Source organism: Mustela erminea, chromosome 7, assembly GCF_009829155.1.
Source record: "Mustela erminea isolate mMusErm1 chromosome 7, mMusErm1.Pri, whole genome shotgun sequence".
Taxonomy (NCBI): Eukaryota; Metazoa; Chordata; class Mammalia; order Carnivora; family Mustelidae; genus Mustela; species Mustela erminea.
This window is the reverse complement of record NC_045620.1, coordinates 3,153,578-3,178,345: the sequence shown is the minus strand read 5'-3', so window position 1 is coordinate 3,178,345 and position 24,768 is coordinate 3,153,578. Positions and strand designations below refer to the sequence as shown.

At 36.3% G+C, this 24,768-nt stretch overlaps 1 protein-coding gene across 10 annotated transcripts in view; it reads right to left on the bottom strand.

The window, feature by feature from the left end:
* SYCP2 (synaptonemal complex protein 2) overlaps window positions 1-24,768 on the bottom strand; it is a 76,632-nt gene that overhangs the window by 32,489 nt on the left and 19,375 nt on the right. For 8 of the 10 annotated variants that reach the window (XM_032350167.1, XM_032350171.1, XM_032350173.1 and 5 more), the window contains exons 7-19: window positions 23,330-23,415; window positions 22,606-22,691; window positions 22,300-22,334; window positions 21,308-21,450; window positions 21,175-21,227; window positions 19,715-19,760; window positions 18,643-18,738; window positions 13,544-13,604; window positions 7,219-7,367; window positions 5,942-6,016; window positions 5,374-5,520; window positions 2,193-2,292; window positions 1,178-1,335 (exon numbers count right to left, since the gene is read on the bottom strand). In XM_032350167.1, coding sequence (XP_032206058.1) covers window positions 1,178-1,335; window positions 2,193-2,292; window positions 5,374-5,520; window positions 5,942-6,016; window positions 7,219-7,367; window positions 13,544-13,604; window positions 18,643-18,738; window positions 19,715-19,760; window positions 21,175-21,227; window positions 21,308-21,450; window positions 22,300-22,334; window positions 22,606-22,691; window positions 23,330-23,415 — 1,235 coding nt within the window. Of the gene's footprint in view, window positions 1-1,177; window positions 1,336-1,836; window positions 1,866-2,192; window positions 2,293-5,373; window positions 5,521-5,941; window positions 6,017-7,218; window positions 7,368-13,543; window positions 13,605-18,642; window positions 18,739-19,714; window positions 19,761-21,174; window positions 21,228-21,307; window positions 21,451-22,299; window positions 22,335-22,605; window positions 22,692-23,329; window positions 23,418-24,768 lie in introns of those variants that run through there. The other 2 variants (XM_032350177.1, XM_032350176.1) reach the window with 2 other exon arrangements.

Sequence of the window (24,768 nt, the reverse complement as noted above, 5' to 3'; positions counted from 1 at the left end):
CCACCATCCTACCACACTCCGGACCACTCCACAGCACTGAACAACAGCACCCTAAGAATGGAACATTTAGCCAATTAATTTGAACAATTAGTTTTGACTTTTTTCCTTGAGTATCTTCAACTCTTGCACCATTCATCCTTTGGCCACATGACTTTTTTTTTTTTTTTTTTTAATCTACTACCTATCCTTTCTGACGGCGCTCCGTTGGAGAAAATGACACATATTTCTGATCTGATGCCATGATAAAATTCAGTCTTAAACTGAAAGGGCCTTCAACCTAACACCTTTACTTATTCTTCATCATCCTTTACTTGCCCTCCCCATTATCTCTTCGTAACGGCTTCACATCTTTACATGTCCCTGAGCCCACTACTTGAGCTTCCCGCCAAGACATATTCACCTTGTTCACCTCACACTTCAGAGGAAACAAAACTATCAGGCATTTCTCATCTACAAACTTACTTATCTGTATCTCCAAACCTCCTTTATCTCTCCAAGAAATAACTTTCTGTTAGTTATTCTCTGTTTTGTCCTTTCCACTAGCTGGAATGAATGCCCTTCTCCTTCATGTCCGCTTCACCAATCGTTATTGACCGTTCAAAACCCAACTCACTCTCCCTCTCCTTAAAGAGCATCTCCTGATCTTCACCCTCCCCTCCAGCTATGGAGTTAGGTAACTGCCCCTCCACTAGTTTCCTACTGCATCCCATGTGTACAATATGAGAACATTTACACAATATTATAATTATCTTATTAAGTTGTCTGATTTCCACACTAGACTTTGAGATACCTAAGGACAGAGTCCACTTGTATCTTATATTTCTAGCAGCCACTAACTTGTATAATAAACTAAAGAATGATGCCAAGTTCATTTCTCCTACTGAATACATTAATCAGAGTTATACTGAATGGATATTCCTCAATTTTACTGTTAGCCTAATAAGTAGATCCTGTCAGAAGGAACTGACTTTCAAGAACAATAAATCACACACACACACACACACACACATATACATGTATATACATATATGTGTATGTGTGTGTGCATATATATATACACAACGTGATGATGCTTTAAACAAAGTGAGGCCCTCTCTGCTTGCAAAAGAAATTAGTTCAATATGTATTTCTACAATGACTTGATATATTTTAAAAAATGTTTTCAAAGTAAAATTACTTTGTCTGTATTAGCTCCAGTATTTCTTCCTTCAGATGGTCTAGATACAAGAGATACAGCATTGTCCACTCCACTTTGTGAGGTTTTAGGTACATCGGGTTTTTCTGCAGAACCCATCACTTGCAATGGTGGTTTAATTCTTCCTCTTCGAGGTGTTGCTAAAAGGGGGGACAAAGGACGGCTATATTTATAGGGCTTCTAAAATTACATATTGCTATTGCTGAGGTACTTTTCAGATGAGGAAGGTAAAGAAGGAAGGTGTTAGGATAGGTCCCACGTTTCCGGTTTAGATGGATAAATGGATACAGATGCCCTTTACCAAGGTAAGAAATAGACAAAAAACTTGGTAGGGAGGGTGGAAAGATGAATTACTGTGGAGCCTACTGAACATCAGATACTTGCCCAGTAGGCAACTGGATTTTGGGAACAGAGGTCACTATTAAATTGTCACATAGATTAAAGAAGACTGTGACTTATAGAAGCTAGTATATAGTATTATTTTTCGATTTGTATTTAGTCCTTAGTGTGTAGCAGGCACTGTCTAAATGTTTCACAATATTTCTCGTTGAGTGAATGATTTTCATTTAGTCTTCTAAACAACCTGATAAGATAGACACTTTAGTTCCATTTTATAAAGAGAAAACTGGTTCTAAACTTACCTGGCGGACAATCTGTACAAAGCACACAACTGGGGGGAAGGGAAATAAGCACAAGCATCCTGATTAATTCAATGTTTTGTCCACTATGTTACAGCTGACTCCCACTTAAATAACAATAAATTATTAATGCTGGCTATTAATATGTTAAAAAATGTTTACATGATAATAACCAATATGCCTTTGTTAGAAATTTGAAATTTCTTGACAATTAGAAGACATTTGTAGTTCGTAAATTAACAATTTCTGTATCCCCAACTTATCCTCTATGTAAATTATGCCCAGAATATCTCTGAATTTAAAAATGCTTGTTTAAAAAATTTAATTTATTAGAAGTCTTTTAAGACTAAACAACTTACATGTGTTGATTAAAAGTACTGGACTTCTCACAGTGTATCTGTCCGCACCAGGAACAATCATTGATGCTTCAGACATTTTTCTTTTGCTAGGAGTAGTTATCTGAAATCACGAGAAGCAGCCAGAGTAAAAACACACTCTCTTTTGAAATTACTCTATGATTTTATCTGTAACATTTTACTTGACTACACACAAAAGATATATGGTACCCTTTTTTTAAAGATTTTATTTATTTATTTGACAGAGAGAGAGAGAGAGAGATCACAAGTAGGCAGAGAGGCAGGCAGAGAGAGAGAGAAGGAAACAGGCTCCCTGCAGAGCAGAGAGCCTGATGCGGGGCTCGATCCCAGGACCCTGAGATCATGACCTGAGCCAAAGGCAGGGGTTTTAACCCACTGAGTCACCCAAGTGCCCTATACGGTACTTTTTAAAAAGATTTCATTTATGCACTTCAGAGACAGATGGAGAGAGCGAGAGAGAAAGCACAAGCAGGGGGAAGAGCAGAGAGGGAGGAAGAAGGAGATTCTGTGCTGAGCGCGTGACTGAAACCAAGAGCCGGACATTCAACCGACTGCACCACCCAGGTTCCCCGATCTGTGGTATTTTATAAACAACATAATATCCGTAAGTATCTGTGTTTTAGATTGACTTAGAAGGTTTTACCCTAATATTTGGTATTGAATAGGTAGCCCAAACAAGGAATGTTATTTTCACAAATATTTATAGAATATCCCAGACATGTGAAATACAGCACCTTTATATGCTAGCTGAAAATATTTTATTGATACTGAGTATATCTATAACCAATGGCTCAGTTTCTTATTCTATTTCAGTGTATGTTTGGATATGTATTTATGTAAATTTGCAAATGCTTTCATAATATTTAGCATTCTTCAAAACTTTTCACACATTTTTAAAAACTGTATTAACATTCTGTGAGGACTAAAGTGACTTTGGAGTAAAAAGTTGCTATAGGAATTCAGAGACTCAACAGCACAGTAGCTGGCGGTTCAAGTAAAGATGTTCATTTTCTAACTTCATCCTAGAGTCACTGAACAGAAGTGGAGAGGAGTCTCAGAGGACGCCATGACAGGGAATAAACAGACAAACTATTAAGGTGCAGAGGAGAGCTGTTTTTCAAAAGGCACCTGCCCCTAAGACTAAGAAAAAAAATACTGCAGGACTTTTTAACAGGTCTGTAAACGGGGTGTGGAGGAGGGGTGAAAGGAGAGAAAACCGGGGAATTCTGTGATTAGTCAGAAAACAAACTACTGAAACAATGCATTCCTCAAGAAAAGACAGTTCCTAGCAGCATAGTGAATGGGACCGGGAAGTTACCTATTCATATAAATGCTTCAAACAGCCATTCCTTAACAGAAACATGGTGGTATTTAATAACAGGGTACTGTTTCTCAGAGATCTTGAGTTCTAGAGTTTATGACTCCATAAGTTTAAGGTAGGGTGCCCTAGGAATCAGCATTTTAAATAAGTACTTGTGTTATGACTTTGATATAAAAACACAGAAAATGGCTTTTATAATTTAATTGTCCAAGAAATACAGAAGATGGAATTTTTCATTTAAGAACGGATATAAGACTAATGGGAAAAAACAGTGAATAACATCAACATGACAAAATGTATGGAAGAGCCTCTGAGAGTTAAAGTTGCCTAAAGGTGAGAAATTAGTAAAAACTAAAACAGGAAAATGTCCATGAAGAAAAGCGAAAATCAAGACTTGCAAACGTAACAGCACATTAAATGAGGGAAGGTAAACAAAAGGACAAACAACATGAATGAGGGTATAGAGGCAAGAATTAGTGTCACGTTAAAAGGGGCAGGAAAGGGGCCCGGCTCTCTCAGCTGGGTGAGCGACTGCTTTCAGCTCCTCAGGATCCTGGAGGCCCTGGCTCAGCGGGGGGTCTGCTTCGTCCTCAGACCTTCCCCCTCTCAGGCTCGCTCTCTCTCATACTCTCTCTCTCTCAAATAAATAAAATCTTAAAAGGAGGCAGGAAAGCAGTTAACCTTACTAACGTGGTGGCTGTGCAGAGTAAAAGGAATTTGTAGAAGGACTCAGAACTGAGTCAAAATTTCGATGCAGGGAGATAAACACAGAGATGCCACAACTCTGGGCGGAATGCAACACGGACTGTGGGATTAAGAAAAGCCGGGGAAGGAATACCACATGAGGCAGGTCACAGAGTCAAAGGCCAGTGAGGAGGCTGCTGGGCTGGGCTGGGTGTGCTCAAATGAGTAAGGGCGAAAGGAACGAGGAGGAAAGAATGCCTGAGGTACTATGAAAGAACCATCCTGAGTACCTTGGTGTTGGGGGAGAGGAGGCGGGATTCGGGATACTATCGGAAAATTAATGGTAGCATTATTGAAGTGTGGAGGCAGATGCACATTTGAAGCAAAAAATGAAAGAGTTTGAGGTTAGACTTCAGGAAAAGAAGAGACATACCAAAGGAAACATTCAAAGAGTAAGCAGAGATTTCACTGCAGCACTTGGAAGAGTGGTCTGGTGTAAGAGCTTAAACTATGCACACGAAGGAAGCTCTTTAAGGGATAGGGCATAGAAACTCAGGAAGCTGAGTTGAGCTTTCGGAGCAAATCTGTACTTACGATGCAGGGAGAAAAAGTATCTCTGATGTAGTCACAGAAGCAGGAAGAAAACTAAAAGGCTAACAGAAATCAAAGAAGAAAAGGACATTAAGAAAGCGCTGTTCGCTTTGTCAAGTGTCACAACGACAGGAAGGCTGAGAACTGGTTCTGCTGAATGTGGCCTAGAGGAGAGCCTCCACCAGCAGCAGCAGGAGGAAAAAGAACTTAATACTTAGTTTTCTTTCCTTGTGCAAATAAAGAGACCATTACTTACAGATTTGTATTCTACGTAACAGCCAAAAGCAAATACAGACAGGATAAATGTAACAAGGGGTACTTTCTTATACATTTCTAACTTGGAATTTGCAAGTGTATAGTATACCTTGTCTTGACCCTCTTACCCTGCACATAAACACAATTGCTAAAACACTATCTTTTGTTTGCATGTGTAAAAGGCAGAGGAAATATTCTGAATGTTACTGATGAAGGCCATTAAGGTGAATTCTAGATGCTTCTTTCTATATTGTATGTTACAATGATTTGACCTGTGCTGTTTTATAAGCAGCTATTTGAGACCATATTTACCTCAAGCTGACTATTCTTTTTGTCCCCTTGATTACTGTTTTTGATGTATTTTGAAGGTTTAGCAAATTCCTTTTGGGAATTAGGTTTTTCTTTCAAAGCAATGAGTTCCTCTTCAATGGGCGAGGTTTGACTTTCTGGCACTAGAATCTGTTGGAGAATGTGGAGAAAAGTATTTCAAACTGCAAACCACAAGAAGTTCTCAAAAATCACTGGGTATCTTAATAAAGCATCCATTCGTCCCACACTTACAAAAGTCAATTCTTCCTGTTTTCTATGTACTTAATCCTACATAGTGTCCCAACAAAAAGCACCCACATTTTCGAATGTCAACAGACATAAAACAAGCTTTGGCATTAGTGGCAGGACATACCATACCTAATTTTTAAAGTTACCAAAATAACTATCTTCTGTTCTAAAATAAGTGATCTTTAACAACATGCTTAAAAAATCATATACCTTATTGGGGCTCTATATGTTGAGACAATATTCACCCTCCAACATCATACTGTGCAATTATTTAGGGTTCAACGTAGTCCAGTGATGAAAACCAAGTAAGTCAGACACATACCTGTGATCCACTTGCATCGAAAAGTATATGCACAGATGTTTTGGCAATGGAAATACCTTGTTTTCTGGTAAATTCCTAAAATTAAATTAATTCATCGTAATGTTATTTTCTCCCAGCTCCTTCCATGTTCATGTTCAATTGTTCATGTTCATGAAACAATTGTTTCCTGTTTCCTTTCTAAACTCCCAAATCCTCTCAAATCTTTCTTTTGTATGCCCTTTCTTTTGTATGTAAATACCCTTCTCCACACAGTCTCTATTTTTCTTCACCATAAATCTTCTGCACTGCTATGAACTGAATGTGTCCCCCTAACTTCATATATTGAAACCTAATCCCCAAGGTGATGGTATTAGGAAGTGGGGCCTCTGGCAGGTGATTGGATCATCAGGACAGCGCCCTCGTGAATGGGATCTATGTCCCTATAAAATGAGACCCCAAGAACTCCCTCACCCTTTCTGCCACATGAAGACACAGTGAAAAGACAGCTACTGTGAACCAAGCAGTGGGCCCTCACCAGAAAATAAGTCTGCTGGTACCTTGATCTTGGACTTCTAGACTCTAGAACTATGAGAAATAAATGGAAATAAATGGGAAGGAAGGAAGGAGGGGGAGAAGAAAGGAAAGAAAGAAAAAAAAGGAAAGAAAAGAAAGTAGGTCCGTCATTTTAAGCCTCCCAGTCTACGGTATTTTTGTTATAGCAGCCTGAACAGACTAAGCTTGTCAACAGAGTAGCTCCCTGAAACAGAACATCAATTGTCACCTTACTGATTCATGATGTCTTCCACAGTCCTAGAACGCATCTTCCCTAAATTTCACCCATCAACTTCCAAGGCCATTTCAGGCCCCATCTGAATGAACAGCCTTTCCTTCAAATCTGAATCTTAATGAGCAATCTCTTTTCTCAACTTCTATACCTGCCCCTTATTTACTTCTTCTGAGGTAGATTCTGTAATTCTCACAAAAAAATGTTTAATATCTTAAAAACATGGTCTTGCCTCAATTCACTTTGTAAAACACCAGGAATTCATTAACCATTTTGAATACTGCAGCTTATTTTGTCTTCTGAGATTCTAACAGCTCAAGGATATGGCTAACAATCTGATGGCTATTCCATAATAAAAATTCAAAGAACTAAAAATCAATATGTCATTTTAAGAATTCTAAGGGAAAAAAATCAATGAAATTTATAGCCCCACGTAACTGCAATTTTCCAGAGTTATGAAAATATTAAAAAGAATTTTATGAAAATAGATATTAAAAGGAATTTAAACACTTACCTTATATTTATTTGCACCAAAAATTTTTTGTGTCACATTAGTGATTTCTAATGATGCATCAAAATACAAAAGCAATTCTTTCCCTTCTCTTTTACTAATTTTTACTATGTTTTTCAGAATTATGGTCAGTAGCTTCTTCGATTCTCTCACTGTATACAAACAGATCACATTGATTAGTTTATATTCATTTCTATGATACCACTCTCTAGGTATACTATAAGTAAGAAAGTCACATAGCGTATTGATTAAATTGAAGTGAAATAACATTAACTTTTAGGATTTAACAATCAATTCCAGTGTTAACTACGTATGCAAACAAATCAATTTATTATTCAGAATCTCAGTTTCCTGACCTATAAATTATAAGCTAATACAATAATTAATGAGCTAAAGCCCAAATATGTTCTGGACACTAACAGCTTCCTAATAAATATTCCTAGAACACATCTAAGAAAACTATTTGCTAAATTTAAAAGAGGCAAACAAAGAAAATAACTTTAGTTCCGTACATAACTGTTTTTCTAGGCATAAACATATATTTAAGCACTTCTCTTAAATCCAGCTGTTACAAACAAGTTGACAGTAAACAACAGTCAAAAACCTTGAGGGCCAGGAAACTGAAGAAGAGTCAGTGCGACTCCTCCATTAATTTGGCTGATACACTGAAAATACTGGAAGTGCCAGTTTTTAAGAGGTATTCACCGCCCTTCCTCCCAGTATTCACCAAAGAATCATCTGGCATCCAATTAGCGTGCCTGTATTAGTGTATGTAGGCCACTTGTGGCTCTGTCCTACTTCGGATGGTGCGTCTGTTGATGACTGTCAAGTCGCCACGCCAGCCCCTAATGTGTACTTTTGGGCAGGAGGAAACCATCCTGAAGGAGATGGAGCATGCCAAGTAGAAAAGTTTGTCTCTACCTCGAGAAAAGTTCTACTGGCTACTTCAGGACCTAACCTATAGGACAAATGCCCCCACTGGCTATAAAATTCTGATTCCTGAGAGGCTTACTCAAGCAGAATATGTGTTCTATGTTTTTGCAACTATGTGGTCATGAAAAACTTCTGCAGTAATGTCCTTTGATGGCTTTCGGAATTACTAATTGCTTGAAGACAGTGGTGAGAGTTTCTAACTCAAAGAGTGCTGGTGGTTTCATTTTGGAAAAAAAAAAGTCATGTGTTTCAACAGTAACAAGTTTTCAGGCTTTAGAGATGAAAGTTTGGGTGGCTTTGGAGACAAAAATGTCTTGAATTCTGATGAATATTAGAAAACTTATAATCCTTACGGATATTTTGATTATTATTTTGTTCAGATGATTTTTTTCTACAGCTTGCCATGAAATTGTAGTAAATACAATGTTTGTTTTACTGCTTACCTAAACATGGTATTAGAATTACTTCTAATATTGCTGAATGTTTTACACTTTTTTGTACAAAGTATTCTCCACATATACTGTGACAATCTATATAGAATCTATTGATATTTGTTATATTTTATTGTGGGCTTTGTTGAAATTTTTGGTATCTCCTGTAATATTACTGAGATACCAAAAAATTTATTTTGCTGCTTGCTAAATAACCAAGTATTTGTGGGCACCTGGGAGGCACAGTCAATTGAGCATCTGACTCTTGGTTTTTTTGCTCAGGTCATGATCTCAGGGTTGTGAGACTGAGCCCTGTAATGGGTTCCGCGCTCAGCTCAGAGTCTACTTGTGATTCTCTCTCCCTCTGCCTCTCCCCCCACTGCACATGGGCATGCATACGCGTGCTCTCACTCTCTCTCAAATAAATAAATCTTTAAATTAGTCTAAGTATTTATAGATAAAACATATTTATATGAGATTCAAATGCACTATATGAATATAATATTTTCTCCTATGAAGGCATTTAAAAAAATTTTAGGATTACCCATGGAGCCTTTATTTAATAAATTCTTAATTTTATATATGAAAGGGTCTAACTGCCTGCAATCCATCATCGCTACTGCTTCCCCAACCCCTCAGTCTGCAACTAATTAAATTCTTTTTCACTGTAAATATTGAGTTCCAGATTCTACTTTTTTTTCTTACTTCCATGTGTGCCCTTCATGTAAAAATTCACATACTGTCCGTTCCATACAGGTTACACCAGACTACTACTCTGCTACGAAGGACACTAAAGGATACACATGAACAGCTGGGTGAAGAGATACACAGTGTGAGGTCTGGAAGGGTCTGGAGCACAGGAGCACCTGTCCCTGAGAAGCTTAGGGTGCCCTGCCCTCCAGGCATGAAGGTATGAAGGTTTATTCTTTTTTTTTTTTTTTAAAGATTTTTTTATTTATTTGACAGAGAGAGATCACAAGTAGATGGAGAGGCAGGCAGAGAGAGAGGGAGAGAGAGAGAGAGAGAGAGAGAGAGAGAAACAGGCTCCCCGCCGAGCAGAGAACCCAACGCGGGGCTCGATCCCAGGACCCTGAGACCATGACCCGAGCCGAAGGCAGCAGCCTAACCCACTGAGCCACCCAGGCGCCCCAATGAAGGTTTATTCTTATTCACCAGCCAGGAAGCTCCAAAAAACCCCTTTTAATCCATACATAACTTAATTTTTTATAAAAGTGTCCTCATATAATTAGGAAGAGTTATATGTTGGAAAATAAATCTAAAAAATCAAGTTTTGCTATTAAAACAACGAAAATAACTTTTTTCTGGCCCAATTATGTGCAACTATGTCTGCATGATGCAAAAGACAGAACTTTATTAGGAAGTGGTAGCAGTGATTAGCATGATAATATAGAGGAAAAAAGAAATTCAAAAAATGTTAAGAGAAATAAATGAACATGAAAAATGGTTAGTTGAGAGAGAAGAAACAATCAAGAATGCCTCCTTCTGGGGGACCTGGAAGGTTATCATACATTTTGTCAAAATAGGAAATAAAGGAGAAGTATATAGAACTTAGCTGGGAAATTAGGAAAAAAGATTCAAAAATGAAATTGTAGTCAACAGTGTCAAATGTGGGAGAAGGGTCATTATAAGGACTGAAAGTGTGCATACTGATATTAATAATAAAATTGGGGCACCTGGGTGGCTCAGTGGGTTAAGGCGCTGCCTTTGGCTCGGGTCATGTTCTCAGGGTCCTGGGATCGAGTCCCGCATGGGGCTCTCTGCTCAGCAGGGAGTCTGCTTCCTCCTCTCTCTCTCTGCCTGCCTCACTGCCTACTTGTGATCTCTAAAAAAAAAATTTTTTTTTAAGATTTATTTTATTTATTTATTTGACAGAGATCACAAGTTGGTGAGAGGCAGGCAGAGAGGGAGGAGGAAGCAGGCTCCCCGCTGAGCAGAGAGCCCGATGCGGGACTCGATCCCAGGACCCTGAGATCATGACCAGAGTCGAAGGCTGTGGCTTAATCCATTGAGCCACCCAGGCGCCCCTAAAAAAAAAAATCTTTAAAAAAAAAGTATGGGAGAAAACATTATGCTAAATGAAAAATGCCAGTCATGAAAAGATATATACTGTATGATTTCACTTAAAATAGTCAAATTCACAGAAGAAAAATGTAGAAGGGCTGGCTGCCAGAGGCTGAGAGGATGGGGGGAAAAGGGAAGTTGTTTAACAGGGATAGAGTTATAATCTGGCAAGATGACAAAAGTTCTGGAGATCTGTTGCACAACAATGTGAATATACTTAACACTACTGAACTATACACTTAAAAATAGTTAAGGTAGTAAATTTTATGTTGTATTTTTTTTAACCCCTATTTAAATACGTGGAAACTTATTTATATTACATATACTAACATAAATATGCATATACATAGGTATTGTTGAAAAGAAGTACCCAGAAAAAAAACTGCTATATGCTGTAAGACTCTATTTAAAGGAATTGCAGAAAATGTAAACTTGTCCGTGGTAGAGAAAACATCAGTGACCTCCTGGGGCTAAATCTTCCTGAGTATAGATCAAAAAGAACATAAAGAGGGCGCCTGGGTGGCTCAGTGGGTTAAGCCGCTGCCTTCGGCTCAGGTCATGATCTCAGGGTCCTGGGATCGAGTCCCACATCGGGCTCTCTGCTCAGCAAGAGCCTGCTTCCTCCTCTCTCTCTCTGCCTGCCTCTCTGCCTACTTGTGATCTCTCTTTGTCAAATAAATAAATAAAATCTTTAAAAAAAAAAAAAAAAGAACATAAAGAACACCTAGGGGTACTGGATATATTTATTACCTTGAACTGCATAAGAGCTTCACAATTGTTTACACACATGAAGACTCACCAACTTCCTGAATCTGATGGAAGGTCATCTACAAAAAACCTTCAGCTAACATCATGTTTGAGGCTCAAATACTACATGTTCTTCCCAAAGCAAAGATCATGAAGAAGGCAAAGATGACCTCTTTTACCACTTCTATTCAATGCTGTACTAGAAGCTCTAGCTATTGCAGTAAGGCAAAGGTAGGAATAAAGGAGTAGGGGAGAATAAAGGGAGGGAAAAGTGGAGGGAGGGAGGAGAGGTGGGGGAGAGGGATAACGGAAGGAAGCTCATTAAGGAAGGGCACACGGATCAGAAAGGAAGAAGTGAAACCATATCTCTACTTGCAGATACCATGACCGACTGCCTAGAATATCTCCAGGAATCCACACTACAACTACTAGAACTAGATAGTGACTTGGCAAGTTTGTAGGATACAAGGTAAGTATTTAGAAATCAATTGTATTTTTACATACCAGCAGAAAATACCTGGAAAATGAAATTAAAGATCAATTCTATTTATAATCATATAAGATTAAGATTGAAGATGTGGAAGTAAGTTCATCAAAGGATGCATACGATTTCTACACTGAAAACTACAAGGCACTGTTAAGTGAAATTAAAGACCTGAACAAATGTGAATCTACACCATGCTTGTGGACTCAAATACTTAGCTACTGTTACAAGGTTGTTTTCTCTCTCTATCAAACTACAGTTGCAACCACAAATCTAGCAGGCTTTTTATAGCAATTGATAAGTCAACTCTAAAAGATATATGGAAATACAGAAGGTCTAGAATTTCTAAAATAGCCTTGAAAAAAACCACAACGTTGGAAGACTTACACTATCTGATTTCAAGACTGACTATAAATCTACAAAAATTAAAACAATGTGATACTTCTGCATAAGGAATGGCAAGCAGATCCATGGGGCGGAGTAGAGCTTCAAGAAACAAGATGTGCACTTCTATCGGCCATTTGATTTTCAAATAGGGAACCAATGAAATCCAGTGGGGAAAGGAAAGCCTTTCATCAAACAGTCCTGTAATAACTGCATGTCCATATGAAAAAATGAACCTCAACTCCTGTATCATACCATAACCAAATGTTAATTTGAGATGGATCAAAATCCCAAACATAAAAGCTAAAACCACAAAGTTTTTTATAGACAAACAAAAGAACATCTTTGCGACTTGGTAATAGGCAAAAATGACTTAAGGCACACAAAGCAACAAGTACCATGGGAAAATGTGATCAAGTGAACTTGAAACTTAAAGACTTCTGCTCATGAAAGATATCCCTAAGAAAGTAATTAAGCAAGATGCAGATGGGGAGAAAGTACTATTACACAGAACATCTATCTATCAGAAGACTGGTACCTGCATATGTAACAACTCAAAAACTTAATTAAAAAAAGACAGCCTAGGGCGCCTGGGTGGCTCGGTGGGTTGGGCCGCTGCCTTCGGCTCGGGTCATGATCTCAGGGTCCTGGGATCGAGTCCCACATCGGGCTCTCTGCTCAGCAGGGAGCCTGCTTCCCTCTCTCTCTCTGCCTGCCTCTCTGACTACTTGTGATTTCTCTCTGTCAAATAAATAAATAAAATCTTAAAAAAAAAAAAAAAAAAGACAGCCTAGTATAAAAGGATGAAATATTTAAATAGATACTTCACAAAGGAATATATATCAATGGTCACCAAGCAAATGCAAAATGACTAAAATATATCTTGATACCTGAATATGTAGTGGTACCACTCTGCAAGTTGTAGGACTTAGCCAGCAGTGTTATGCAATTCCAGTTATATTTGTGTAGCAACTAGATGTTTGGATCCATTCAAACTAATAGGACGAAAGGCAAGAGCCTTGAACATATTGACAAGAAAATAGTCATGGGTTTTAGACTAGATACAGAAAACAAGTTCAGGAAGGAGTTGAAAAATTGGGGTAGAGGAAATACAGGTTCAGGTAATACTGGCATCAAATTTATGAATGTGAATATATGAAAATTTTGACTTTGTTTTCATTAGTCTACTTTTTTCTGCAGAGAGCATGCAGTTGCTACCCCACATGATTGGAGTCAAGGGGAGAGTTAGAGAAAACAAGTTTAATACCTTCAATGCTGTATATTTGTACTTTATCCTCAGGGACAGTCACTGCTTCCCACTGATGATCCTTAAATAAAAACAAGTTTGACTATAAATAAATAATTTATTCTGCTTTAAATCTTCTGTAAATACCAATTTAAAAATATAAAAGTTATTCAAACAATAAAGTTATTTTTATTATCACTAAGTAACACATTTCTTGATACATCAATTGATTGTGTAATACATTATAAAGCATCATATTTAATCTATTTGCTCACTTTTAAAAGGAAATGCTGGTATGATTTCATAGTATAATGCTATAATTTCTTGATTTTGACCAAAAAAGCAATCACTACCATTAATATTTATTAGAGGATATCTTTTAAAAAAAGTTACCAAATCCTGTCATTTATGCCTTTGAAAGAGTATGAAATCCTATGTAGTCCTCAATTCCCACTCACTGATTGACCGACCTTAGATTCAAACACTGAATGCACATGAATAATCACCATATTTGCCCCTCCCCCTCCCATGTGATTTCACTGAGAATTTGTATAACTTAATAATACTGAATTCACAAAAAAAGCTACAGGGAAAATTAGGTTATCATTCCTAAAAGATGAGATCCTAAAACCTTCCACTAATCTTGTAAGGAAAATAGATTCCCTTCTTTTGTTACTTAAGGGCATTTTATAGAAATTCACGCTGAACCCTCAGTCTCTTCACTAACTCCCTCCACTTCTTTTCCTTAACTGAAACATGTCCATATGCTGAGGGCACCACCACCGTCATGGCATCTCCAGGTAAGGTGCTAATTCTCCCATACCTCAAAGCCTCCGGGTCAGGAGGAAAGGGTTGCTACCCTCTTCTCTGCCACAAAGCTTTGAGCAACTTCTTATTTTCTATGTGTAAAAACACTTGCTCCTTTGAAGCACATGCAAAATGGTTGTTAACTTCAAAGTGATGCTTCCTGGTTCACTGCCTCCCCTTCTAAGAAATTTTTATATTATGGAAATGTTCATGATTTTTATTTAATTTTTTAACTTAAATGCAATTAACAGTGTATCATTACTTTCAGAGGTAGAGTTGAGTGATTCATCAGTCTTACATAACACCCAGTGCTTGTTACGTCAGGTGCCCTCCTTAATGCCCATCACCCAGGTACCCCATCCCTCCGCGCCCCTCCCCTCTAGCCACCCTCAGGGTGTTTCCTATCATTAAGAGTCTCTTATGGTTTGTCTCCCTCTCTGATTTCATCTTGTTTTATTTTTCCCTCTCTTCCCCTGTGATCGTCTCTTTTGTTTCTTAAACTCCACATACGTGTGGAGATCATATAATTGTCTTCCTCTGATTGACTTATTTCGCTTAGCACAATACCCTCTAGTTCTATCTGCATCATTGTAAATGGCAAGATCTCATTTTTTTGATGGTTGAGCAGTATACACACACACACACACACACACACACACACAATGGAATACTGCTCAACCATCAAAAAAAATGAAATCTTGCCATTTACATATATCTTGCCATTTTATACACACACACACACACACACACACACACACCAATGGAATATATACAATGGCATTGTATTTATACACACGTAATACAATTCCACTGTGTGTGTGTGTAATACAATTCCACTGTGTATATATAGAGGTATATATCTATATATACATACCACATCTTCTTTATCCACTCATCTGTTGATGGGACACCTGGGCTCTTTCCATAGTTTGGCTATTGTGGACATTGCTGCTATGAACATCGGGGTGCAGGGGCCCCTGAGAATCACTACCTTTCTAACTCTGGGGTGTATACCCAGTAGTGCAATTGCTGGGTCATAGGGTAGCTCTATTTTTACCTTTTTGAGGACCCTCCGCGCTGTTTCCCAGAGTGGCTGCACCAGGTTGCATTCCCACCCATAGTGTAAGAGGGTTCCCCTTTCTCTGCATCCTTGCCAGCATCTGTGGTTTCCTGACTTGTTAAATTTTAGCCATTCTGACTGGTGTGAGGTGGTATCTCATTGTGGTTTTGATTTGTATTTCCCTGACGCCAAATGATGTGGAGCATTTTTTTTTCACGTGTCTGTTGGCCATTTGTAAGTTTTCTTCGGAGAAATGTCTGTTCATTTCTTCCGCCATTTCGTAGCTGGATTATCTGTTCTTTGGGTATTAAATTTGGTAAGTCCTTTATAGATTTTGGATTCTAGCCCTTTTTCAGATAAGACATTTACAAACATCTTCTCCCATTCTGTAGGTTTTCTTTTGGTTCTGTCTACTTCTCCTTTGCTGTGCAAAAGCTTTTTATCTTTATGAAGTCCTAATAATTCATTTTTGCCTGTTTCCCTTGCCTTTGGAGACGTGTCTAGCAAGAAGTTGCTGTGGCCAAGGTCAAATGTGCCACATGTGCCTATGTTCTCCTCTAGGATTTTGATGGATTCCTGTCTACATTGAGATCTTTCATCCATTTTGAGTTTATTTTTGTGTATGGTGTAGGAAATGATCCAGTTTCATTCTTTTGCATGTGGCTTTTCAATTTTCCCAACATCATTTGTTGAAGAGACTTTTTTCCTATTGGATATTTCTTTCCTGTTTTGTTGAAGATTATTAGGCCATAGAGTTGAGGGTTCATTTCTGGGCTCTCTATTCTGTGCCACTGATCTATGTGTCTGTTTTTGTGCCAGTACCATACTGTCTTGATGATTACAGCTTTGTAATAGAGCTTGAAGTCCAGAATTGTGATGCCACCAGCTTTAGTTTTCTTTTTTCAAAATTCTTTTGGTTATTCAGGGTCTTTTCTGGTTCCATACAAATTTTAGGATTAATTGTTCCAGTTCTGTGAAAAGTGTTGATGGTATTTTCATAGGGATTGCATTGACTGTACAAACTGCTCCGGGTAGCAAAGGCATTTTAAAAATATTTGTTCTTCTAACCCATGAGCATGGAGTGTTTTCCATTTCTTTGTGTCTTCCTCAATTTATTTTATGAGTGTCCTATAGTTTTCAGAGTATAGATCCTTCCCCTCTTTGGTTAGGCTTATTCCTAGTATCCTACAGTTTGGGGTGCAATTGTAAATGGGATTGATTCCTTAATTTCTGTTTCTTCTGTTTCAGTATATAAAAATGCAACTGATATCTGTACATTGATTTTATATTCTGCCACTTTGCTGAATTCCTGTATGAGTTCTAGCAATTCTGGGGTGGAGTCTTTTCCACATAAAATATCATGTCATCTGTGAAGAGTGAGAGTTTGACTTCTTTGCCAATTCAGATGCCTTTTATTTCCTTTTTTTGTCTGTTGAGGTGAGGACTTCTAGTACTATGTTGAATAACAGTGGTGAGAGTGGATGTCCCTGTCCTGTTCCTGACCTTAGGGGGAAAGCTTTCCAGTTTTTCCCATGGAGAATGATATTCACAGTGGGCTTTTTGTAAATGGCTTTTATGATACTGAGGTATGTTCCCTCTATCCCTACACTGTGGAGACTTTTAATCAAGAAAGGATGTTGTATTTTGTCAAATATTTTTTTCTGCATCTATTCAGGGGATCATATGGGTGGGAAGCAACTTTAAACATTAGACTGAGTTACCAGAGAGTATCTCTATAAAGAAGCAACACTTATACTGAAATCTAAATGGGAAGAAATGGAGATGCAAAGATCTGGAAGTTTCTGGGCAGAAGAACAAACAAGTAGAAAGATCTGAAATGGGCACAATCTTTGTTAAAAAAAGAAAAAAAAAATGAACGTGGCTGGAACATAGTAAGCATAGAGAATGGTCTGAGGTGTCAGAGAAATAGCAAAGGACCAGATCACAATGACCCTCATACACAATGTTAAAGAGACAGAAGGAGGATTTTAAGCAGCCACTACATGGAGAATGGCTTTTAGGAAAGTCAGAGAATACAGGGTGAACATACTACTGCCAGAGAAATCCAAGAAAGAGAGAATTCTAAATATGCATTTTGGAGGACTCTCCCTGCCCTTCTAGGTTCTGGCACATGGCAGGCATTTCACATTTATAAATGCTTTCTATACCATACCTACCGGGTAGGATACTATAACTGCTATTTTCTTGTTGGAATCGTCCACTAGAGCACACCGAGTGCCGGCAGGGACTACATCGATTCTATTCCATCCTCCTCTCCCAAACCAGTTAAAAAATATTCCTACAAACTCTACTGGAATAAATATACCAGTTAAAACTGTGAGTGACCCTGAAAAGCTGTGCTAATATTTGGAACTCAATTTTAATTAAGTATTCTATGAAGATGCTCTAAAATAAAAAGAAATAAGAGTATGTGGAAAACCTCAGGGGCATTTGCTTAATGTCTATCTATAGTTTACCTGGAACAAAAAGCAGGATTTTACAAGAGACAGAGCAAAAAGACTAGCGCCTCATTAAAATTTAGCAACTGCAATTAGATTAGTAAATGCAGATCAACTCTTAGTTGGACTTTTATAAAGCAACTATATAGTCCAGACTAGAAGTATGCCCCTGGACTAAATATTAAGTGGTAGATATTTGTAAACAATGGCTCGAGAATTCTCTTCATGTTAAAAAGAAGTCAGAAAATATACCATCTGGTTGGAAGGTTAAAATTAAATATAGCTACAATACAGCACATAAAGAACTAAAGCATTTCCAAACACTACCATAAGAATCAATACCTCACTATTTTCAAATAGAAGAGTTTATGAATGGATAAGATCACTTACCAGTATTTGTTAAATTATTTTTAAGTGAGTGCCTCTACATTTGAGTAACTGGCATCTTTTCTAGATTCCAGTTCATATGTTCATATGAGTGTTAAATGTTAAGTAATTAACATGTAATTTATTTCTGAAAAATATTATGTTAAAAAACTAGTATGAAAATCTAGCATTAATTTTTCTTTTGCAGTTAGACATCAGAAATAATCTTCATTTCTAATTAATGGAATGGGCTACCATGCTAATCAGAACTATAGGGTTAATACTGAAATCTATTAAAAAAGCCAGAAAAACAAATAAACAAAAATCCACATTCTTAAATTAAAACATTTTATAACATATATATAGATAGATAGATACACACACACACACACACACACACATAAAATGATAGATAGAATAAAGCTTACATCATTATCTCCAGCAATGTAGAATGATAGAGTCTGGCTCCCAAGATTAAAATCTATCCAAAATTCCTCAAGTTTTTCATCTGAAGGTATTTGCAACTAATAAAAAAATAAAAAATTATTATATACAATGATTTTAAAAAGGACAATAGAATATTTTGACTATGTTATATTCCTGGTTGAGTTTGTTTTGTTTTGTTTTTTAAAGAAAAGAGGAAGGGCACCTGGGTGGCTCACTGGGTTAACGCTTCTGCCTTCGGCTCAGGTCAGGATTTCAGGGTCCTGGGATCAAGCCCCAGGGTCCTGATATCAAGCCCTGCTTCAGGCTCTCTGCTCAGCAGGGAGCCTGCTTCCTCCTCTCTTTCTGCCTGCCTCTCTGCCCACTTGTGATCTCTGTCTGTCAAATAAATAAATAAAATCTTAAAAAAAAAAAATAAAGAGAGGACAGCCAAAAGATGAGGTAATAGAAAGAGCAGCCAAGCACAACATTTAATCAGAAACAATAAAAAGAAATGCTGCTTTAATACCTTACACAGAAATTAGCTAAGCTTCAAGAAATCACAAATATTCCAAGTACAAATAAAGGTTGAAAATATTAGTTTGACTATATTATTGAATGCTAAATCAATAATGGGCTTGACTTAAAGGGAAAAGAAGCAAATCTTTATATTTCAGTTATCCTTGGCCACAATACGTCACTTCATAAAATGGCTCTTAGACACAGAATACTAGCCCAGCTGTACTTGTGATCAAGTTATGACTATTTTTAACATTCTTGTCAACTTGTAACCTATAATTCACTAGATCATGTGTCAACGTTCATCTAATACCTAAAACATGTTTCATTTATTTATTCATTCATTTATTCATTTTAACTCTTCTGATACAGAGAGATACAGACAGAGAGCATGAGCAGGGAGAGAGACAGAAGGAGAAGGAGAAGCAGACTCCCGCTGATCAAGGAGCCCAGAGTGGGGCTTGATCCCAGGACTCTGGGATCATGACCCGAGCTGAGGGCAGACGCTTAACCATCTGAGCCACCCAGGTACCCCAACATGTTAAATTTAAAACTTACCTCATATTTATCAAGAAATGCTGATAAACAAGGAAATGTAAAGACCCTGAAATAAAAAGCAGTTCATGTTAAAAAAATATTAATAAGCCTTCACACTGTAATCTTGACTAGCCATAGAAATCATGTCTAGGATCAAAAGGTAATCAGGCTGTGGTTCTAAGGATTTAAATAAAATCGTATCTCTTTCTAAACTAAAATAAGAGTTTAATGGAAATTTGTTTCTGTAGAAAAAGTATATTATTTTGAGGATACTACTCAGCCTCCCCTTTTAACTATTGTGACTATACCAATTTACTCTTTTTTTTTTTTTTAAAGATTTTTTATTTTTTATTTGACAGACAGAGATCACAAGTAGGCAGAGAGGCAGGCAGAGAGAGAGAGGGAAGTAGGCTCCCCAATGAGCAGAGAGCCCAATGCGGGGCTTGATCCCAGGACCCTGAGATCATGACCTGAGCTGAAGGCAGAGGCTTAACCCACTGAGCCACCCAGGCGCCCCAATACCAATTTACTCTTTATGCTATAGAGTATAAGTAGAAATTCCTAATTTGGCTTATACTATTAAGATAGTGGAAGCTCCCATAGGTTTTACACGGGAAAAGAAGAGTAGAAGTGAATAATACAGCTAATAAAAATGACTGAATTTACCAAACACTTTCTTGGTCAAACACTTTTTATTATAAGCACTTAACATAATCATCTCATCTAATTCCTACAACAAACATATGAGGTAAATATTACTGTATTCTCATTTTACATCTAAGGAAACTGAAGCAAGTAAGTTTAATAATTTGCCCACATTAGAATAGGAAGAGGGGAACCTATGATTCAAATCCAAAGAGCCTGAGTCCCTGTGCTCAACCTTCACCCTGTCCTTGTTTCCTTAGTAAGTAAAGTAAATGTTCAATAAAGATGTCCTGAGCATCTATAATATGATGCCAAGGAATAAAATGCAAATACTGCTCTGTTAGTATCGAAAGTGTTACTTTTCATTCATGCCCATTCCTGAGATGAGAGAACCTCAGAAAGAGCTTAGTGTTACGGTGTGTTCATTATTAAAAAAAGACGATTTGTTTGCTATATATTTTTATTCCAGTATGTGGATGAAGGAGGCAATATTAATACTAGGTTTGCATTATTCCTCGAACACTAAATTTACGATAAGGTATATGTAATTCTAAATAAAACAGTTTTTAACTACTAAATACAAATATATGTTTCCTCTAAAAAGTACAAAGTAAAATAAAAATCTCCGCAGGAGATTTTATCAGTCGACCATGCAGTAACCTATAAATGGTATTACAAAAAAAAAATTGTTTTAAATATCCCTGTGCATTTTACATCCCAAATGACCAAGTACATTTTAAAGGTTCAACAACACTGTGTGCTGGCTCCTGGGCTAGTTTTTTTTTTTTTTTTTTTTTTTTTAATCAGAAAACGGTTGAACACTATACTAAGCTTACCTTCTCTTGTCTCCAAGCATGCCATTTACAAGGTTGAGAAATACTCTGCAATCCTAATTTTTAAAAAAGAGACTTTAAAAAAGCATAGTAATAAAAACCCCTATTGTTAATTTACTGTTTTTATACTACTTACTGTTTCAAATTCAGAATCTTTAATTCCTTTAAATGCATTAGCAATAAAATCCATTGAAAACCACTGACATGCCAAGTCTTGTCTTTGTTTTTCTGTAGTCATTCTACATAGTGCTTCTACGATACCTACTTGTAAGTCATAATCTTAAAAAAAAATTGTTAATGTATTATTAGAAAGTATGAAAAATAAGTTTATAAAAGTCATCGGTTACAAGCAATTAGAACAAGGAAGAGAAAGAAGGAAAATACTGGTGTCATTCACTCATCTTTTGCTATTCTGTTTATATGGATTAGACAGATTCAGAAATGAATACAGCCCAAATAAGAAGTTTGGTGCAAATAACAAGTTTACTAATAGAAGAAAAGAGTAAAACTTTTTTTTTTTTAAAGGATATTTGAAAGAAACTCCTAAATATTCAAAGACTCTGCCATTCCATTATTAGAGTTGTGAATTGCAAAATAACTCATAGGATAGCCTATAAATCACAGAAGCTTTTACTTTTGTATGATGGTTACAGTCATTCCAAAGTACTTTAAACAGTGGTTTGTTTGATATGAAAACGACTATATCAAAATTTTCTCATACTGAACTTAGAAAAGATTGAGTTCTTTTAAAAAACTCATTTTTTAAAAACAAATCTTTAAATCCCCAAAATATTAATAATTTCACAAAACACCATTTGAGGAATTTCTTAGGAAAAGTAATACAAATATGTTAGAAAATTAAATTATTATTCATTAAGTCTACCATTAGGCACAATTTATATCTGAAGACTCCTACTGTCATGTTTAATTATTATTTTAGCCTCAAGATATAGATTATTTAATCACCTATTAATAATTAAAAATCGCTTGATTGTACATAGTTTATAATTCCCTCACATAATCTCACTACATTACAATGTTAATATTATTTTGACTAAAGAGATATTATATTTTACTAATAAATTTGGAATACTTCCAAATATGAACATTTTGAAAAAGCAAACTTACCTCCAGCATCTAAAATCCTTTCTCCCATACTACTCCTGTAAATCAAAATAACAGATTACATACCAAACTAGTACCAATTAAATAAAAAACCCACATATTTAGGGGGCAAAAACTTCACTAAAATTTACAATTGGCGAGTATCATAGACTTTTGCAGAAAATATAACCATGAATTATATTAGAAATATACAGTAGTTTATCAGTTTTAATTATTAATGCAACTCATGGCTGTCTTACAGCTTTATAAAATATCCTTTAAATTCTTAACCTGAACCACTAATTAAAGCAATATGGTACAAATTATTACATGAGAATTAACATTTCTTGGTTAGAGAGTATTTTCCTGGCATCTTGAGGCATTTTGTCAAGCATAGCATTCATTTTTTTTAGAGTCTAGAAAAGAAAAAAAGATAATTCATTAACTTTATATACTCAGTGAAACATTAAGTATTTAGAGAAATATTCTAGGTAGACAAACTTAGAAGCCTATTTTTTTCCCCTTTAGTAAAGCATTTTAAGTAGGGAATGGAGAAGGGTAGAGAAAAGAATATAAAGTATAAAATAGTGAATACAAAAAACATGAAACGAAGGATATCAAGAATAAAATATACCATGATTCCAGTTATACTCTTTGTAATAAGACATATGTTTATTATTACTCTGTTATAAGAACTAAAGGAACAAAAACTATTACTTAATATTTGTTCTTATGGTTATATATATGTACACACATACACATATTAATATAGGTTATTTTTAACATTTAAATTCTGAGAACTCCTAATATCTAGATGCTATAATTTATTTTCATACAAGCTATATGCATATAAACACAGATAGCTATGAATTTTCAATAAATATTTGGGTAACATATTTATTCATCATGTCAGACAATGAATTTAAGACAACAGAAATATACTACATAATTAATTCAGTACCAAGAAAAAATTATTGATTTTGATGAATTGCTACTAAATTTGCTTCACTCTCTCATTTTTAGTTTTTTAAAAAACTCTAACAAATGGTTTTACCTCCTGCTGAATACAAATATTCACTCTTGAGTCAATAACCAGGACACAGATTCGAGGCACGAAACTTTCCAGTACTTGCCTTTTACCTGAAAATGTTAAATCATTAATAAATGTATATTTTAAATTCTTTTAAGTGGCAATCTTTTCTTCTATGAATTAATGAAAGAATGTACTAGTTCAGAAAAGGCCCGCTGACAGTCTTGGGCAACAGGAAACATGAAATCCAGTCCTAGTCGTCCTACTAACTAGCTCTGTGGCTTTGAAAAAAACACCTCTCAACAGATTTGACTCATCTTGAGCTGGGAAAGGCATAACTTCAGATTCAGCTTCTCCTTTCAGTTATAAGGTAGTAGGGCTTTTTTCAGATGAAATAAATATAGTTCAAAAGTGAAATTTCTATCATGAAGTTCTTATGAAAACTGGCCTCATTAATTTAATCATATATCAAAAGCTCCATAATGGCCATAATCACTCCTTGATATAAAGATCTAGGTATCTTGAGCTTTTTTCCTAAAGTTAAGCCTAGTCGCAAAAGACAAGGTTTTATCAATACTAAATATATTCAGAGGAATTTGCCACATGCTATTTCATAATGCAAATTTAAAAAATAATTTTAAATACTGGCGATACATCAGAAAATACACAACTTTCCAGGTAACTACACTGAAGGTAAAAAAAGAATAAAAACACTTAAATGGGTAAAGAGATATAATTATTTACTTATAAAAGCACATGGATTACTTCATATTCACTGATGCTGTAGGACTGTTTTCTTCCCTAAAAACTTAAAAGTTTAGGCTAGATTATATGTCAGCTGTAAAGCAATAAATGAAAAGGTAGTATTAACTACATCAAAGTAAATAGCAATTGAGCTTTTAAAAATTTTTGGCTTTGAAGGCAAACTGTCCTTTTATTTATAAACAATTCTCCACCCTCAGTGACCAATCCTAGGTAATTCTTCAACCAACAGAGATAAAATAATTTGCTGGACTGCTGCCCTGGCAAAAAGCAACGGTCATCTGCAAGTGAGAATGAGCAGTCATGTGTTCCACATACTGAAAATTCTGTCCCATTAAGGTTAAAAGTTGGCAAATTAGGGCCCACAAACCAAGTCCACCCCACTGCCCATTTCGTATGGCTCTGTTATTCATCAGGAGGTACTCAACGGAAATATCTGCATCACTGAACCAGCAGTTTCACACTGAATTCCATTCTCCTCTCAGGAATTTAGCGAGTATCTAAACGGCTTCAGTAATTAGCATGGGCTATAGTGTTTATATTTCTTAATGAATTCAACCCGAAGTCATAAGGCAAAAATCATTCTTATATGAGAAACTTCTACTTCACTAAAGTCATTTCAATGAAAGGAAGGTTATCTGAACCACAATAATGAATAACTGTTTTATCTATTTCCCAGGTTGTCAAAAATTAAAACAAGG